Genomic DNA, 20,654 nt, shown 5'->3' on the forward strand with positions numbered 1-20,654 from the left:
GGTTCAAGTCCCTTCCGGCGCATTTTTCATATGAATTTTGCTGACAGGCAGGCCCACTAATCATAGAGATAGATAGTATCAAGTAATTATGTTTTGTAGATATAAGTGGGCCCATGTCATGTCAGTGCCACATCAGCCATATACGGTGCCATATCGACGCACTTTACGTCTATAGACCAGATTAGCATCGTATTTGGACGTTTGTGCCAAGTTTTAGAACCAGTTAAGTAAACGTCTATGGCAAGTTAAAGCACCGCTGGTGTATTTACCTTTTCTTTCTTTGTGTTAGAGAGGCCTTAGTATTAACATGATAGGTATGGTATGAATCGATCAATAACCGGATAAAAAATACGCCCCGAAGAACACATGAAAATTGACGCTGTGCATGCATGCATGACTAAATGTAGAAATTGACACAAACTTAACATGGATCGACCATCCAGCAAAACATGGATGCATGACGAAATTAATCAACACAAAATAAACATGGGTCAGTCATTGAGCTGCCATGTAATTAAGGATCGATCATAATGATGGTATTTTGACCCATCGGAGCTGGAGGTGGATGATGCCGGTGGCGACGTTCCTGAGCTTGAGCAGCGCGTCCTGCACCACCTGCCCTTCCTCCCACACGATGCTGCTCTCATCCGCCAGGCAGCAGCTCCCTCCGGCGCCGCCACGGTGAGGCCGCACAGTGCGCACCACGGTGCCGCTCCGGATGTCCTCCAGGTCCATCCGGGCCATCTGCAGCAGCGGCTCCAGGTCCACCTCCGCGTCCCCCATCTTGTCGTCCTTGCTGAACTTGTCCTTGTCGAACACCTCCTGCGTACATATCCATGCGCAAGTACGTTAGGATTCATGTAACTAAGTTGTATGCATGCAGCATGCGGCGAAAACATCTATATGACCATTCAACTTCTTCAACTTACTATCTTGATCGGTGTTGTTGGATTCGTGACGGCGAGGGTGAGATCCTCGTTCCAGACCGGGTTCACCGTCTTCTTGATGACGTTCGTCATCACCTTCTGGTTGTCCAGCTCAAGCACGACGTAGGGGTCGCTGCCGTTGGCATCACAGTTCACGAGGTTGATCCCTCGCAGCACCCGCACGCTCAGCATCCCCGGCGGCACCGGCTCCGACGTCATCTCGATTGCTCTATTGCTAATTGTCGTTGTTGATCTGATCTTGGAATGTGTGCACGCCAATTCTCGTTTGTTCTTGTTGGAGGCACAAAATGATCACCAAAATGATGTGGGAATGTAGACATGCATGGCATGCTAGCCTCTGGTGTAATGATTCGTTGGCCGTGTCTTGTGGAACTTTGTGTTATTTGTACTCTGCTATTTTAGGACGCTTTCGTGCATCTGCAAAAATCTAGCACTTCCGAGTCCTCACGTCACATTGTTGTGCCGAAAATGCCACATCAACATTCTGGTGTGTCGTGGTTGCGGTTGTGACCTACTCCCTCCGTCCGGTGAAGAGTGTACATTTGGCTTCAAATTTGTTTATAAAAGAGTGTACATCTATTTTTCCAATACACTTTAAGTAGAAAAAAAATTCTTCTCTCTCACCACACGGTAATCAAGACCAAAAACATTGTACACATAGTCTTCTTAATTTCTAGAGATAATATCACCGGAAATCATAGAACTTGCACTCTATATTCAGTTTGATGTTAGAATTGTGAAAATACGAAATTGCAGTCACTTAATTTGGCTCAAGCGTGCACATATGGTCACAAAATACATATGTAGGCGTATTCGTGTTTATGGCCCACCTGTCAGTGAGTGAAAACTCTTGGATGACGCATTTTTGCATAAAACATCCTTGTATTTTTTTCGGGAAAAAGGAAAGAACTGCAATGATTTTTTCCACTAAGTTCCCTCACATTTTTTGTAATTCGCAGAAAAATGAAACACAGTACTGAGCAGCATAGCAAATCAATATGTATTGAACGATGGCCCACAATGTTATTTCAGAATAAAAATTAACACAAAAAATTGTAGAAGCCAGGTCTCGTATCCACACGACCAGAGCCTAGAAAATAAGCCGCGCTAGCCACTAAAACGTGCAAAATTTACATGTTGAATATGCATGCCAAGAAAAATGTACTAGAATAAAGGCGCTCGTGAAGCTGGAATGGCCTATGGCCAGTGCACCCCATTTTGCACTTGTTCTTTTTTTTTTTGGAAATTTGTATATAGCATGTAATTATAATTTCAGCAATAAAAATAATCTTCAGATGATCGCCTGTTATAAATATTGTACATACAAACTAAATAATCTACTTTTAAAATTCTCCCTCTATTATTTAAAAAATATTTATACAATTAAAGTAATATTTATGAATTATAAAAAAATTATAAATAAAAATGTTCATAATTTAGAATTTAAACTTTTCATATGAATATTCATTTGTGTATAATATATAAATTATAATTTTTTAAATATAAGTCATGAGTAAAAATTATACACAAGTGAATAGTGAAAATTCTTAGTAAATGTTTTTACTCATCTTTAGTATGTTGAAATATAAGCCGTGAATGTATAACTTTTAATGAATTTATTAGACGTACTTATTTAATAAACTATTTAATATCCATATTTTTATATAATACACAGGTATATAATTAAAATTTTCTATTAGAATAATCATTGTCTATATGTATAGTATTTTTAACACACAAGTATTTGAACAAAAAAATTTACTTACATTTCTTCTAGGAAATATAAAAAAATTGTAAGGGAATCATGCAAAAATGTGTCGCTATGATTGGCTTTTGCCGGGAATAATAAAATACAAAGGTGTTTTGTGCAAAAATGCTTTGATCTAGAGCCCTCACTTACTGATAGGTAGGTCCATACACGTGAATACGTCTGCATAGGTATTTTGTGACTGTATGTGCACGCTTGAGTTAAGTTAAGTGACTGTAATTCCGTATTTTCAAAGTTCTAGGACCAAACTGAACGTCGAGCCCAAGTTCTGTGACTTCCTGTGATATTACCTCTAATTTCTATTTGCACTTAGCTCATTAGGGGTTGTGTAATTAAAGATGAGAGAGATGGTGACTTATACCTTTCCAATGCATTTTTTACTCCACACCATAATTTGTCCTAAAGTTTCTAGATGCACACTTTTCACCGGAGGGAGGAAATATTGTGCTACATTGCGTCTATTCAGGAACCCTTCTACCAACATTTTCAAGTACTGGTGGTCATGCTCCTGTGGCCAAGAAGACTGAGGCCCTTGTGTATAGCAACCTGGGCATTGTTCAGAATGGTGAGGACATCACCGAGCTCGCTCTGGACAACTTAGCAAGTAATTCAAGAATCACCTCCTTGACGACGTGATCGGAGCATGAAGGCTCTGTTCAAGATTGACGATGCCAATATCAATGCAGCTCGACAGTGGTTAGAATGCGCTCGACCACGTCGACACGAAAGCTGCCTGATGCTATTGATTAGGGTTATGTTGTTGTTATGTTAATGCTTCACCAAGGGTTATGCGTGGAGCTAGTCCCGCGCTGTCGAGCCATGTGTGGCTGTTTGTAGGCTGTTTAAGCAAGCCTTTAGCTACTCAATTAGTGCAAGTTTGTACTCTTCCTACGTTTCAACTCTGGCTGATGAGCCGTGTGCTAGGGATCACTTTGTGTCCAAATGATAAAACAACCTGTCAATTTTCTCTACTGGAATGTACAAGGGCCGAAGTACTCTGATCGGCATGCAACGGTCAACGAAACCATCTCTACATCCTCCTATCAAATTGTTTGTCTTCAAGAAAGAAAATTGGATCAGATCGGCCAATTCAATGTCGTGTTCCCAAGAGGTATCAGACTCTACAATTCCGCGTAAAGGCCGACGACCGGCACCAGAGAGGGTCCGCTCATGCTACGGGACGACCATGTTGTGGATATCACCGGCATCACCGCTGCCACATATCACCTTATAGCTATGGTCCATGTCAAGGCTTGAGTCATCCATTTTAAAATTACTTTGGTCTATGGACCGACCACCTCTTCTCTGAAAGAGACTTTCTTCACTAACATCGCAAGCCAAAGCCACCCAATGGAGACTATGGCTGGCCTTGGGAAACTTTTACCAAATTTACCATGCCCGTGATAAGAACAAGCATAACGTCAATAGAAGGAGGATAAATTGGTTCCGCGCCACACTCCATGAGTGCGATCTCAAGGAGATCCATCTTCAGAATAGGCGGTTCACATGGAGTAATGAGAGAAATAACGCGACCATGTGCAAGCTCGAGTCCTTCTCCTGCAATGCCGAATGGGACTTGCAGTTTAGCACCCACATTCTACATGCACTCTCATATTTGCTATCTGGCCACTGTCCACTACTACTCGCTGGCGACAAAGGGCCTCATAGGCGTTGTTCCTTCAAGTTCGAGAATTTATGGGCTTCCCTTCCGGGGTTTAACGACGTGGTTGCCAATGGTTGGAATGAGTACAATGAGCATACATAACCCCGCCGGGTGTTGCACCACAAACTAAAGCAGAGTGGTATTAGGCTCTCGGAGTGGAGTAGAGGTTTATTCTCAATGGCTAAAATCATGCACCGTGCTGCCCTCTTGGTCATCCTTCACCTCGAAATGGCCCAAGACTCACGACAACTTTCTAATGACGAGATAGACCTCTGCTCCATGCTCAAGTGGAGAGCTATCGCCCTGGCGATCCTTGAGAGGGCTAAGAAAAAGAAATGTGTGAGAATTTCCAATCTCAAAGTGGGAGACGCAAACACAAAAATTTTCCATAGCCTAGTTAATGCACGCAAGCGCAAAAACCACATCCATCGTATCAAACACAACCCTTGTTGGGTCACCAAGCATTCTCAAAAGGAAGATGTTGTCCATGATTACTTCTTAATGGTCATGGGTAAAAGGCACCATGGCAACCACATACTTCAACTAGGAGGGGCTAAACCTTGACGCCCGTGATGAATTGGACAATCTCGCAGAACCCATCTCTAAGGAGAAGGTGCGTGAGGCTATCAACCAAATGCCCAATGACAGGGCGTATGACCCGGATGGTTTCACCGGCCTTTTCTTCAAAAGATGTTGGGACATAATCAAGCATGATGTTATGAAGGCCATCTTTCTCTTCAGAAGCTCCCACACGACCAACCTACACTGGATCAACTCCTCAATATCGTTCTACTCCCAAAGAAGGATGGGGCCGAGGAAATTTCTGATTACCGCCCAACTAGCCTCAAACACGCTATCACCAATATCATTGCCAAGGTTCTCGCCATCTGTCTTAGCCACCACATGCTGCACCTTGTGTCCAACGCTCAAAGTGCTTTCATAAAGACAAGAAGTATCCATGAAAATTTCATGTATGTGAGGAATCTTGCATGGAGGCTCCAAAAGTGCAAAACCCCATCGCTCCTCTTCAAGTTGGACATTCAGAAGGCTTTCGATTCAGTCAAATGGGAATACATCATTAACCTCCTTCGTCGTTAGGGGTTCCCAAGCATTTTTCGAGATTGGATCATGATACATCTCCGTCATATCTATAATTTTTTATTGTTCCATGCTAATATTATACAACTTTCATATACTTTTGGCAACATTTTATATTATTTTTGGGACTAACATATTGATCCAGTGCCTAGTGTCAGTTCTTGTTTGTTGCATGTTTTTTGTTTTGCAGAATATCCATATCAAACAAAGTCCAAACGCGATAAATTTACAGAGAATTATTTTGGAATACATGTGATTTTTGGGAGGTGGAATTAATGCAAATGGAGGCCAGGGCGCGGCTTCCCCCCTAGCACATGGTGGTGCCTTGTGGGCACCTCGTGAGTCGGTTGGGGCTCTACTTCGGGCGCAAGGAAGCTTATATCCGGAAAAAAATTTGTGTTAAAATCCTAGCGCAATCAGAGTTACGATCTCCGGATATTTAAGAAATGGTTTTTGTCCAGAAAACAAGAACGCAAAACAGAAGATAACAGAGAGAGAGAGATCCAATCAAGGAGGGGCTCTCGCCCCTTCTCCAGCATGGAGGCCATGGACCAGAGGGGGAACCCTCCTCCCATCTAGGGGGGAGGCCAAGGAAGAAGAAGGAGGAGGAGGAGGGGGGCTCTCTCTCCCTCTCTCCTGGTGGCGCTGGAGTGCCGCCGGGGCAAGGATCGTGACAGTGATCTACACCAACAACCTTGCTACCATCAACACCAACTTTCTCCCCCTCTATGCAGCGATGTAACCTCTCTATTCCCGCTGCAGTTCTCTAATTAAACCTGGTGCTCAACACTACATATTATTATCCAATGATATGTGGTTATCCTATGATGTTTGAGTAGATCTGTTTTGTCCTATGGGTTGATTGATGATCATGATTGGTTTGAGTTGTATACTTTATTTTGATGTTGTCCTATGGCGCCCTCTGTGTCACACAAACATGAGGGATCCCCGCTGTAGGTTGTTGCAATACGTTCATGATTCACTTATGGTGGGTGGCGTGAGTGACGGAAGCACAAGCCCGAGTAAGTGGGTTGTTGCATATGGGAGTAAAGAGGACTTGAAATTTAATGCTATGGTTGGGTTTTACCTTAATGATCTTTGGTAGTTGTGAATGCTTGCTAGAGTTGCAATCATAAGTGCATATGATCCAAGTACAAAAAGTATGTTAGCTCATGCCTCTCCCTCTTATAAAATTGCAATAATGATCACCGGTCTAGTTATCAATCACCTAGGGACAAATGACTTTCTTGTGTGACAAAAGCTATCTACTTTTATTATCTTGCAATTTATTCATAGTTTTATTCTTGCAAAGTACTTCTAGTTTTATTCTCGTTCTAAGTAAAGCAAACGTTAAGTGTGCATAGAGTTGTACTAGTAGTCGATAGAACTTGAGGGAATATTTGGTCTACCTTTAGCTCCTCGTTGGGTTCGACAATCACTCTTATTTATCAAAAAAGTCTACAAATGACCCCCATACTTGTAGGTTATCAAGAGCTTTTTCTGGCGCCGTTGCCGGGGAGCAATAGCATGGGGTGAATATTCTCATGTGTGCTTGTTTGCTTTATCACTAAGTAGTTTTTATTTTCTGTTCTAAGTTGTTTTATATCTTTAGTTATGGATATGGAACACGAAATGCCAAAAAAATAGTTGTACTTGCTACTCATGGAGATGGGGAACCTCCTAAAACCCTCGATGCTCGTTATGTGAAAAATATTAAACACTACTTTGATAATCCTGAGAAAACCCCATTCAACTTGATAATGGGAGACACATTGGATCAACGTGAATAATTTAGGGATTATCGCTTGACGCGAAAAGGGAAACTGTTATGGTATTAAATTCATATGTTGCATGGGTATGCTCAGGATCTATGCTTGAGATTATACTTGTTGCTCTAGGATGAAGGCTCCACACCTTCCCTTTTCATGCAAATTTAACGACAATGAAACCTTAGCTTCTTATGCTAATGGTAGATATGATTACTATCATGTGGAACGAATAGAAGAATTTGTTGCTTTTAAGGGTGCTTATGAAATTGAATCTTTGTTTGAAAAGTATGAAGATTATGATGATGCTGTTTATAGACCTGAAAATTTTGCTATACTTAAGTATTGCTATGAGAATTATGAATATAATAACGATAGTAATCAATTTATTGAGGAAGTCTCCGCTGTCCAAGAAGAGATTAATATTTTGCAGGAATCTATGGAAGAAGAAATTGATGAAACTGTGAGCTCATTAGATGAAAATGATGAGGAGGAGAGCGAAGAACAAAAGGAGGAAGAGCGGATTACCTACCCGTGCCCACCTTCTAATGAGAGTAACTCTTCATCCCATACATTGTTTAATTTCCGTTCGTGCTTACTAAAGGATGAATGCTACGATAATTGCTATGATCATGTTAATTCATTTGAAATATCCTTTTTTGATGAACTTGATGCTTGCTATGCTTGTGGCCAAGATGACAATATGAATTATGCTTACAGAGATGAACTTGCTATAGTTCCTTATGTTAAGAATGAAATTGTTGGTATTGCACCCACACATGATAGTCCTATTATCTTTTTGAATTCTCCCAACTACACTATATCAGAGAAGTTTGCTCTTATGAAGGATTATATTGATGGGTTTCATCTTACCGTTACACATGATAATTTTTGTGAATATAATATGCATGTGCTTGCTGATCCTACTTGCAATTATTATGAGAGAGGAACTACATCTCCGCTTCTCTATGTTTCCAACACAATAAAATTGCAAGAAACTGCTTATGCTATGTATTGGCCTTTACTTGTTGTGCATGAATTGTTATTTTATGACATGCCGATGCATATGAAAAGAGTTAGACTTCGTTTTTGCATGATATATGTTGCTTTGTGCTCACTACTAAATTATAAATCATTGCTAACTAAAATTGGCTTTGTATACCTTGGGATCCAGGTGGATCGATTACTTAAGCACTTTATGCCTAACTTAATGGCTTAGAAAGCGCTGCCAGGGAGACAACCCAGAAGTTTTAGAGAGTCATTTTATTCTATTGTGTGCTTTTATAAAGTTTAAAAACAAAAAATATAGAGGGGAACCTAAAGCTTTTTAAAAAAAAAGTGAAAGTGAGAGAGACGAGCATTGTTAAAGTGGGAGCTAGCCATGAAGTTTGTTCATGCCCATGGAAACTTTGTGAACCTTGATCATGGAAACTTTTCAACAAAAATAATGATCCCCTTGTAGAAATCCATTGTATTATAAAAATAATGTTCCAAGATTTGCCTTTAGGATGATTAGATTGCTTGTTTGGTACGTGTGGTGCAAAAACGGAAACTTTTGCTGTAGTGCGTGAATTTACATTTTTTACCGGGACGTGTAAAAAATCTGAAATTTTTACATAGTACTGCTAGGAATTTTTTTTACTTTGTCCTATTTTTTTAGAATTTTTGGAGTTATGTAAGTATGGTCAATGCTAAAATTGCTACACACAGTCCTGTTTAAGACATATTCTGTTTTGATGCATTATTTTGCTTGTTTTGATGGAACTATGGAGTGTATTGATGACCCACAAGTATAGGGGATAAATTGTAGCTCTTTTCGATAAGTAAGAGTGTCGAACCCAACAAGGAGCATAAGGAAATGACAAGTGGTTTTCAGCAAGGTACTGTCTGCAAGTGCTGAAATTGTAAGTAACAGAGTAGTTCGATAACAAGATATTTTGTAACGAGCAAGTAATGATAATAGTAATAAAAGTGCAGCAAGGTAGGCCAATCCTTTTGAGGCAAAGGACATGCCAAAACGGTCTCTTGTAGTAAGCAAAGCATTCTTGAGGGTACACGGGAGTTTCATCTAGTCACTTTCATCATGTTGATTCGATTCGTGTTCGCTACTTTGATAATTTGGTATGTGGGTGGACCAGTGGTTAGGTGTTGTTCTTACTTGAACAAACCTCCTACTTATGATTAACCCCCTCGCAAGAATCCGCAACTACGAGAAAAGTATTAAGGATAAATCCTAACCATAGCATTAAACTTTTGGATCCAATCGGTCCCTTATTGTGACGCCCGGATATTTAAGATACAGTAACCACCTGCTAATGGTGCCATGTAATCACATTACTGTTGCTAATCCTCACTTGATCCAAATCACTATTCAAATTCATATTCATATTAAAGTCTAAGATTCAAATTTCTCAAACATGCAAACTAAAATGTTCAAGTTTGGCAAATATTTCATAACTAATTATGGTGGTGACCCAACACTTTTGCAAAGTATCTAAATGCCCTAAAATAATTGAAACAATGGCTTGAATAATTATATAAATGCCTTTTATAATATCTAAAATATCAAACTAATTTATTTGAGTCCCAAACTTTTTAGGGAAGAGGTATAAATAGTAACACTACTTTAGGAAATGGATTTATAATTATAGGACTAAAAGAGTAAAATAAACTAAATTAAAATAGTAGTTAAAACAAATAAGTAAACAAACAAAGCAAACAAAAAGAAAAGCCCCTCCCCTCCCCCCCGGGCCACTTGGCCTAGTTGGCCTGCTGCCCCAACAGCCCACATCCACCCCTCCTGCTACCTCGCTACAGTGAGGGCAGGGGGCGTGGACGCCATCCGTCGGCCGACCGACGTCGTGGAGGCCATCCACGGCCTCCCTCTCACCTACATCTACCCCCCGATGCCCGAACCCTAGCGACCCATTCCCTCCTTCCTCCCCTATCCCCATGCCCTACTCTCTTCCCTCTCTGGCTCTCTCTCCCACGACCGTCTATGAGCGCCCGAGAACGCCGACGAGTACCACCGCGGCCACTGTCCACCGCTCGCCTCACCGACGAGTCCAGAAGAATTGTAGTGTCGTCCGCATCATCTACGCCGAGCCAAATGATGCCGGGCATCCTGCATCACCGTCTTCCTCCTCGGCCATCGGAGGTCGCCGCCGAGAATCCGGCGTCCCCGAGCCTCCCCGAGCACGCTGTGCACCCATACAGGCGAAACGTGAGCATCCTCCTCCGCCCCGCTTTTCCCCTCGCTCCCGACGCTGTAGGTCGCCGCCCAATCTTCCATGACTCGAGCTACGCCCGTCGCACCCGAGCACATGCTCGCCGCGGCTCTCACTGTGCTGACCTGCCGTGCACCGCGCCCCCTAGTGTGCGCCCTAGTGCGCTGCGCGCCATGACATTGTCCCTGCCCGCTGCTCTGCTTTGCGCCCTTCCTACGGCACCCCTGCTCGCCCGACCGCCCACGTGCCCGGCTGCGCGGCGCTGCGCCCGACCACACCCGCGCCTGCAGCCGCTGCGCGCCTCCCCGCACCCAAACCCGCCGTCACGCGGCGCCCGCAGTTGGCGCTGGGCGTCGTCGTCGCCGCCGCGCTCGCCGTCGTTGCCGCGCGCGCCTCCCCTAGCCACTACGCATCGTCCCGCCTCTCCATCAGCCATCTTGTCTTGCTCCCCGCGCCGCCCCCCACCTTTGCTTGTCGCCCGCAGCGCCCCGCTGCCCCAGCTCTCCCTGCCACTGCTCGCGTCGCTGCACCGTCCGCCGCGCCTCCCATGCTGACCGCCTACAGCGGTTGCCGGCGCCGCGCCGGCCTCACCCCGCACCTGGGCGGGTACTGCCTCCGCCTGGGGCAGCGTCCGCCCCGTTAACCGCCCGCTCCAGTGGCCTAATGGGCCTCTGAGCAGTGGGGCCCACCCCCTGTGAAAAACAAAAAGAAGGATTTTTAGAAAATAATAATAAATAAAAATATAATTAATTAATTGATTAATTAACTTAATTATGTTTAACTTAACTAATTGCTAGTTAGTCTAATTAGTCATCTAATTAGCTGGTGTGTGAATGACAGGGGGCCCCACCCCTTATTGACCAGTCAAACGTTGACTGGTCAACTGGGACCCCCTGGACCCACATGTCACCCTCTGGTACACTTCTGTGTACACATATCTGGGTGCACCTAGCATTTACTCATTATTTTTCAAATTAATATTAATTTTAGAATGTTGCAAAAACTTTAGAAATTCGTAGAAAATAATCCGTAGCTCGGATGAAAATACTTTAGACATGAAAGTTGCTCAGAACGACGAGACGAATCTGATTGCACGGTCCGTTCATCTGCCACATGTCCCTAGCATAGCAAACATGCAACTTTCCACCTCCGTTTCATCTGTCCAAAAATGCCAAACTTCGGGGAAACATTCCCGGATGTTCTCCCCCTTCGTCGGAATCGTGTAGCACCGCGGTAAAACACCCCTCACGCAGCTTTTTATCCTGTCATGCAACTGTTGCTTGTATTTACTGTTTCTTCCACCTCTTCTCTCCGGTAGACCCCGAGGCCGCTGCTGATGCCCCTGTGAACGACTACGTCATTGGCGACCCTTCTTCCCTTTCAGCAGAGCTTCCAAGAAAGCCCCCCTTTGATCATCCCGATATCACCCATTCCATTCTCTCATGCTTGCATTAGATTTTGTTCCTGTAATTGATTGCTCCTATTCTGATGCATAGCCTGCTTTTGTACCTGCTATTATGTTACGTACATGCTTATCCTAAATTTCTTAGTATTGGTTGGTTAGTGATCCATCAGTGACCCCCACCTTGTCCTTGTTGCCTATGCTACATCATTGACGACTCGATCAACGTGATCGACAACCAGAGACCACCAACACACCACTTCACCCCCCTTAGTTGTACGACTCTGCATAGTTACTATCGAGTGCCGAGGGTGATACCTCGTAACGGACTCCTGATGATAACTCTGTAGTGAAGCTAATCGATCATGGTCTTCGAGGGTGATTCCTCCTTCACCACTCCTGATGACGACTCAGTCGTGCAACCCCTCAAGTGTGAACCTCGAGGGTGATTCCTCCTTTGTTCACCTTGATGGTTATATCGAGTCGAATCCATCGAGGGTGATTCCTTGGGGTTTCCCCCGTGATGTTTGGACACATGGTTACCTTGACTTTACTTGAGACCTTTGTGAAAGTAGGGCGGGCCCGAAGAGCACCCGCAAGATAATTACGTGGCACGGCCAGGCATTCTGGGCCCTTGTCGTAAGTCCACGAGACAGGGCGACGGGGTCACATCGATCGTGAGTCTCTGCTCGTCTCTGCAAGCTAATAATACACTATGGTTTGGGTATTTGTTCTGAGTTGGCCTTTGGCCTTTACGCACTAACCACCACGTGAGAATAGTTATGGGCCTCGACGACGTAGTACCAACCGAAGCTTAGTCAGACGTGTGATACGTCTCCAATGTATCTATAATTTTTGATTGTTTCATGCTGTTATATTATCAATATTGGATGTTTTATAATCATTTTATAGTCATTTATATCATTTTTGGTACTAACCTATTGACATAGTGCCAAGTGCCAGTTGCTGTTTTTTCCATTTTTTTACATCGCAGAAAATCAATACCAAACGGAGTCCAAATGCCATGAAAGTTTACGAAGTTTTTTTATGGACCAGAAGACACGTAATGGGCCCTGGCTACGCCTGGGGGGGGGTGCTCCGAGGAGAGCACAACCCACCAGGGCGCGCCAGGAGACCTAGGCGCGCCCTGATGGGTTGTGTCCACCTCGGGTTCCCCCCGGACCACCTCATTGCTTTATAAATACCCCAATATTACCAAAACCCTAGGGGAGTCGACGAAATATTCATCCAGTCGCCGTAGAGCCCAGAACCACCAGATCCAATCTACACACCATATTGGATGGGGTTCACCACCTCCATTGGTGCCTCTTCGATGATGCGTGAGTAGTTCTTTGTAGACCTTCAGGTCCATAGTTAGTATCTAGATGGCTTCCTCTCTCTCATTGAATTCTCAATACAATGGTCTCTTGTAGATCCATATGATGTAACTCTTTTTGCAGCGTGTTTGTTGGGATCGATGAACTTTGAGTTTATGATCAGATCTATCTTTTTATATCCATGAAAGTATTTGAGTTTCTTTGATCTCTTTTATGCATGATCTCTTATAGCCTCATATTTCTTTTCCAATATTTGGGTTTTGTTTGGCCAACTTGATCTATTTATCTTGCAATGGGAAGAGGTGCTTTGTAGTGGGTTCGATCTTATGGTGCTTGATCCCAGTGACAGAAGGGGAACCGACACGTATGTATCATTGCTACTAAGGATAAAATGATGGGGTCTATCTCTACATAGATAGATCTTGTCTACATCATGTCATTGTTTGTAACATCCCAAAATTCTAAATTTTGGAATGTTATGAACACATAGATAGATTGATTGATTGTTTGATTGATTGCGTGAATTGAGTGAAATTTGAATTCTTTTTGAAAGTTAAATGAGAGGGAATAAAAGGACTTTCCCAAACTTTCATATTGGTTTTCTGATCTTCGTAAATTCAAATTCTTTTCAACACAAAACCCCGGAGAGAAGATGACATGACTTCTTCCATTTATTTAAATGACACGGGGTGTTGAAAATATTTGAATTTCATTTGAAAATATTTCCAATTCAGAAACTTTAAGCAACTCAATGATTTTCACGAGAGAAGATAAAATGACTTCTTCAAATTATGAAATATGAGTTGGGAGTTTCAAAGAATTAGATTCAAAGTTCTTTTGAATTTATTTTTCAAATTGGAATACATTAGATCATCATGCATATCCTATTTTCTTGCATTTTGGTCGATCCTAGAAATTTCACGCAACTCAAGGACCTTCGGAGAGAGTTGGAGATTTCGTTATTGAGAGTTTTCTCGAATTTGAAAAGAGGGTCATTTGATTTATTTATTTCATCTTCAATTATTTTTCCGACGTCAAAAATATAAGAGAGGGAATAATATGACTTTCCCAAAATATAGGGAAAAATGAAGATTTAATAAATAGATCAAATTTCGTTTTCCGGTGTGTGTTTGTTTTTCTTTGGATAGGGAAAAATGCGCGTTTTTGAAAATTTTATTTTAGGCCCGGAGAAAAGTTCATTTTGTTCGGCTCATTTTTAGGAGTCGAGGAAAATTTACTTTATTAGTTTTGGAATCCGGTAGATTTTGTTTTTCTGTGTTTTTCCAAGCGCGGATCTGTTAAAAAAAACTGCAGCGCCTTGGGCCAAAGGCCCAAGCCACCAGCCGGCCGAGGCCAAGGCCATCGCTAGCGCCCCAGCCTCCCCGTGCGCAGGCGCCAGGCGCCAGGGAGCCGCCGCCTCTTTCTTTTAGGAAATCCTAGTAGGACTTTTGTCCTACTTCCGTTTATTTTCTAGATCTTTCCTACTCTTATTCTTATTTCTTGTCCCCTACCCCAAGTCTCCTCACCCCTCCCCAATATAAATACCCAACACCCCCCCTATCCCCACACAAAATCCCAAGCCCCTCTCTCCTCTCCAAGCCGCGCCCCACCCCGCGCCTCTCGCCCTGCGCCGCACCTTGCCGCATCGCCGCCGCCCTGCATCACCGCCACCGCCGCACCTTGCCGCGCCGCCGCCGCCCTGCGTCACCGCCACCGCCCACCTTGCCGCGCTGCCGCCGCCCTGCGTCACCGCCACCGCCGCACCTTGCCGCGCCGCCGCCGCCCTGCGTCACCACCGCCGCCGCCTTGTGCACCGCCGCCGCCGCCCAACGCCGCCGTCGCCGCCGTTCACCGGAGGTACCGCGCCGCGTCTCTTCTTTCCCTCGGTTCGGTTTTTCTTATAAACCGTTCCGATTCTTTTCTTCTCTACCGATTCGTTTTCTTTCCGATTTTTCGCTAAACCGTTCCGGTGTTCTAGATCGGTTTTTCGTTTCGATCTCTTTTCCGAAAACCCTAGATTGGTTTTCGTTCTTCTTTCAGACCGTTCGTCTCAACGAACGTGATCACCGATTATTTCCCGGTTAATGACGCCTGTTCGTATAACCGTTCTTCTTTTTCTTCTCGTCGGATTTATTCCGCGATCGCGATCTCAGATCCGATCTTCGTTCTAGTTTATCTTCTCGCTCGTTTATCGGAATCAGGTGATTCAAGCGCCTGGAGTTTCATCTCGAAACCGCCGTTCCGTCTAATCAACTTGAACAAGCTTTTGCTACAGTAAAATTTGACCTAGTTTCAACTTGCTAGAACCGAGTTGTTTTCTTCCGCCGTTTGTTTTTCGTCGTTTGTTCGGCTCGTTCTTTCTTTGCAACCGGAGTTCTTAAGTTGAACTTTCTGGTTCGTTCTCTCGTTCGAGTTTTACTTGTGCATTAGATGAGTACTTATTGTGTGGTTACTATTGTTTGCTTACGATAGATTGACCGGAGTGTGACGAGTAGATCTATCAAGAGTTTTAAGTGCGAATCATCTTCATCTACATTGCAGGCAAGTTCACACTTTGATCATACCTTTTCTACAACCCAGTTTTATTGCATTAGATCAATCCTCACACATTGCATGATTAGGATCTAATTAAATTGTGGGATGGGAAGTAGATGAGGTAGTACCTATTACCTGTATTATTATGAAACCTTTGGGAGTTACTCTACGTTTGCTTATATTGCCATGCTATGCTAGTAGACGTGGATTGGGTGAGTGATATCCATGACAGATGTGAGATTGATAATTTTAATGGTTTATCTAAGGTGGCAACTTAAACACACATCTGGGTGGATTGAGGCACCTGATGTCTATCAGGACTTGCCTGTTTTTTTTGGACCGCCACCCAGGCTCAAAGGGATCATAAGATAATTCATGCTAGAAACTTCCGTGTGCAGCCACATGCTACTATGGGCTCTGGCATAGTTGACTAAGTTGTGCGAACTCTTACGGGGTGGACTAGCAGATGTAGGGGATGTAGGTGTACCGGTCTACCCCACATGTAAGGTGCTAGTGCTTCTGAAAGACTATGTCTCGGTCATCCGTTTCTCAAACACCATGTAGTGCGAGAAAACAAACAGAGGCGATCGAGTCATGTGGGGAAAAGTGCTCAACCTCTGCAGAGTTTACAAACTAATCATGATTAGCCGTGTCCCCGGTTATGGACAACTTGAGTATCTAGTACTTGAATATCATTGTGAATCTCATCACGTTACTTCTAATTAATGTTGTTGGATTTTAATTATTCTTAATTGGGATTGAGAATGCTGTCAACCATTCTCGATGTTTCACAACCACCATCATAGTTAAATAAATTTATTCCTTTGCAGTAGGGAAAAATTGGCTTTACGCAAAAACCTTATAACCATAGAGCTTTTCCACCAGCCAAATATGCATGTAGTGATAGCCATTGTTCATCATTCTCTATGGTGTGAATTTGCCAGTACATTCAATGTACTGACCCGTTTCGGGCTGCAACGTCTTATGTTGCAGGTTTCTTACGACGAGTAAGTGATACGTTAGGGTTACGATTTCTACACTCAACTTTGCCGTTGGTGTTGATGGGAAACCACAACCTTGTTGCTTCCGCTATATGGATTGGGTAATAGTATTTACGTTACTTTATACATGTGATTTACCTCTGTTATAAATCCTTCGAGTACTGTGTGTGTCAGCATACTGATCCAGGGATGACACATAAGCACAGAGACTTGATCCATTCGGGTCGGGTCGCTACATTGTTCTTTTTTCATTACTCCGTTTCTCCATGAAGTTAATGCACTAGATGCATGCTGGATAGCGGTCGACGTATGGAGTAATAGTAGTAGATGCAGGCAGGAGTCGGTCTACTAATCTTGGACGTGATGCCTATGTAATGATCATTGCCTGGATATTGTCAAGATTATTTGAAGTTCTATCGATTGCCTAACAGTAATTTGTTCACCCACCGTTTGCTATTTTTCTCGAGAGAAGCCACTAGTGAAACCTACGGCCCCCGGGTCTCTTTATCATATTATTTGCCTTTGCAATCTATTTTCCTTTGCTTTTATTTTCAGATCTATTAAACTAGAAGTATAAAAATACCTTGCTGCAATTTATTCTTATTTATTTTATTTGGCGTTCGATCTATCAATCTACTACAATTTATCTCACGTCCGTTTTCCTATCTTGAGGCGCCGTACCCGGAAGGGATTGACAACCCCTTTAACACTTCGGGTTGCGAGGATTTGTTATCTGTGTGCAGGTGCTGTTTAAGTTGTGTTACTTGGTTCTCCTACATGTTCGATAACCTTGGTTTCACATCTGAGGGAAATACCTACTGCTGTTGTGCTGCATCATCCCTTCCTCTTTGGGGAAATACCGACGTAGCTTCAAGCCGCATCAAAATGAATTTTTGGCGCCGTTGCCAGGGAGGATCTTCAACATATACCAGGTTCCTAATTACAAATCTCATCTCCTCGTAATTTACATTATTTGTCATTTTCCTCTCGTTTTCCTCTCCCCCACTTCACAAAAATTTGTCGTTTTATTCGCCCCTCTTTTTCGTTCACCGTTTTATCGTCAGACCTATCCTTTGCTTGCAATCATGAGTGATTTTGGTATGGCACAAACAGATGATGGCCTAACTCCTAAGAATGGACGTACGGGCAATTCGGATGCTAAAACTTTTATTTTGGGGCAAGGGAATGTTATAGGAAAATAACGTATCCAAGAATTTGTCAATTGTGTGGGAAATTTAAGTCTTGATGATGCTCCTATACTTAAAACTACTAGATCTTATGTGGATGCTATTTCAGCACTAGTTCTGAAACTTGAAAGTAAGTTTATTCGTACCCATCCTACTTTGCAAAGGTTGTTTTTGAGCTTCCCGTTATAAAGAATCCTAGGGCTAAAAAGTTGGCCACTCTCATTCTTATGAATGAATTTGACTACATAATACGGGAAGCTTGGGAAATCTTTGTTTTTTATGGTATGAATCATGAGAAACCTGCTATAGATGAAATTCTTTATAGCAGTGACTATGCTTTAAGACATTTGCTTGGGGATAATAAATTCTTTGATGAGAATCTTGAAAAGGAAGTCCCCATTTTAGATATAATCCAACAGGTTTTCAATAATGTTAATCAACATTACTCTTGGATTGTTGCAGGAAATCAAAAAGGTTATGATGAACACCAACTAAGGAATGCTAAAGTTTCTATGGATAATATGTTTTATGTTGTGTTTATAAAACCCCATGATGGAAATACCTTTGAGAAAATTAAGAAGAAGGATAACAAAACTTAGATCCTTGCTTTATGCCTAGCTAAGGGCGTAAAACTATAGCACTTGTTAGGAGGCAACCCAATGAATAAAAAATATTTTTTCTTTTTCTTTCTGTTCTTGAGTGTTAGCACAATTATGCTACTATTATTATTGTGTTTTTTGTTTTTTAACTAGTGTTTGTACCAAGTATAGCCTTTAGGATCTTCTTGGGTGATAGTTGTTTGATCTTGTTGGAAAAAAACCCAGAAACTTTTGCGCTCACGAAATTAATTCTAATTTTTTACCACAGAGCGATAAAATACCCATTCCTTTTGCAGTAGATCAATATAAAAATTTCTAAGGTCTTCCCAAGTTTTCAGAATTTTTGGAGTTACAGAAGTATTCGAAATAGTCAGATTGCTACAGACTGTTCTATTTTGACAGATTCTATTTTTCTTTGCATTGTGTGCTTATTTTGATGGCTCTATGGTTTTCTTTGATGAGTTTTGCCATAGAAAAGTTGTAATATAGTAGATATAATTCAAAAACGAAATATGAATTGGTTTGGTACAATAATTATAGTAGTGATTTTCTTTCTTTTACTAACGGATCTCACGAAGGTTTTGTTGAGTTTTGTGTGATTGAAGTTTTCAAGTTTTGGGTTATCTTACGATGGATGAAGGAATAAGGAGTAAGAAGAGCCTAAGCTTGGGGATGCCCAGACATCCCCTGCTATTATCCAAAAGAGAGAAAGCAACTAAGCTTGGGGATGCCCCCGAGTGGTATCCCCTATTTCTTCTAACGACCATCGGTATTTTACTCGAAGCTATATTTTTATCCGTCACGTACTATGTGTTTTGCTTGGAGCATCTTGTATGATATGAGTCTTTGCTTGTTTTATTTTGTGTTTTAGGTCTTGATTCCGTGCCGGACACACCTATTTGAGAGAGCCAAAATTATGTCATGACTTGTTAGAATTGCTCTCTAAGCTTCACTTAAATTTTTTATGAGCTATGGACTTGCTCTAGTGCTTCACTTATATCTTTTTGAGCATGGTGTGCTTTAGTATTTTTGAAGAAATGCTCTCTTGATTCACTTATATTTATTTGAGAGTTAGTAAAATTTTCAAGAAATTCTCTCTTGCTTCACTTAAATTAATTTGAGAGAAAGAAAGAAATATTATGCTCATGATCTTCACTTATATTTGTTCGAGCTTGTCAAAAGCAGCACATAAAAATTGGTCCCAAAGTGATAGATATCCAAGAAGGATATAATAAAAACTTTCATGAAGATCATTGGACAAAATAAACTTGATTCTTAGTAATAGTTTTGAGATATGATGATGTGATATGTGAGTTATGTTGATTAGTAATTATGCTTTAGTAAGAATATTGGTGTTAAGGTTTGTGATTCCCTATGCAAGCACGAAAGTCAATAATTATGCAATGAAATAGTGCTAATTATGATTAATGCTTGCGTATAAGATTATCCGATTCTTGGTTGGTCGCTTCCAATCTTTTGCTAGCTTTCATTTTGCACTAAGTATGATCTCTACTTGTGCATCCAAAAACCTTTAACCCAGTTTTGCCACATGAGTCAATTATATCTACCTATATGCAGTATTCTTTTGCTGTTGTAAGCAAATTTGTATGCGCCATCTCTAATTTTCAAAATAAACTTCTCTTTTGTGTGTTTGTTTCACTCGCGGAGCGATGAGGGGTGGCTAATTTTTTCCATGCTAGATGTGTTATTCTCAAGATGAGTGTTTATTCACTTGTCATTGCACGAGAGTAAGGCAAAGGTATTAGGGATGCCCAGTCCTGAAATGAAAAATGAATTTATTTTATGTTGTCAAATAATAAATTCCTTGGAAAGTGTTGGTATGGAGGGCAACTGTGGATACGGTTAGCCATGGAAAGTGAAAGTATGGTTGAAAAAGGAATAAACTTTATTTTCTGTTTGGAAACCGCCTATGATATATCTAAGCATGGAAAGTGTTGGGAACACTAAGTCGTTTTTGTTGGTGGGAAGGATACACCTCCCAAAATGTTTTTATCTCTAAGTTTTTTGCTTTGAGCTCTGGCACCTTTACAAATCCCTACTTCCCTCTGTGAAGGGCCTTTCTTTTACTTTATGCAATTTTTATTTTGAATTTGAGTCTCCATC

At 42.0% G+C, this 20,654-nt stretch overlaps 1 protein-coding gene across 1 annotated transcript; it reads right to left on the reverse strand.

The window, feature by feature from the left end:
* Positions 1 to 240: 240 nt before the first annotated feature.
* On the reverse strand, positions 241 to 1,304 carry LOC125536919 (GTPase activating protein 1-like). Its single transcript, XM_048700219.2, has 2 exons — positions 930 to 1,304; positions 241 to 822 (listed from the first exon to the last, which is right to left on the reverse strand). The coding sequence occupies exons 1-2, from the start codon at positions 1,143 to 1,145 to the stop codon at positions 526 to 528; spliced, it is 513 nt and encodes a 170-aa protein (XP_048556176.1). The 5' UTR covers positions 1,146 to 1,304; the 3' UTR covers positions 241 to 525.
* Positions 1,305 to 20,654: the final 19,350 nt, after the last annotated feature.

Source organism: Triticum urartu, chromosome 2A, assembly GCF_056163025.1.
Source record: "Triticum urartu cultivar PI428250 chromosome 2A, HENAU_Tu73, whole genome shotgun sequence".
In the NCBI taxonomy this organism is placed as follows: Eukaryota; Viridiplantae; Streptophyta; class Magnoliopsida; order Poales; family Poaceae; genus Triticum; species Triticum urartu.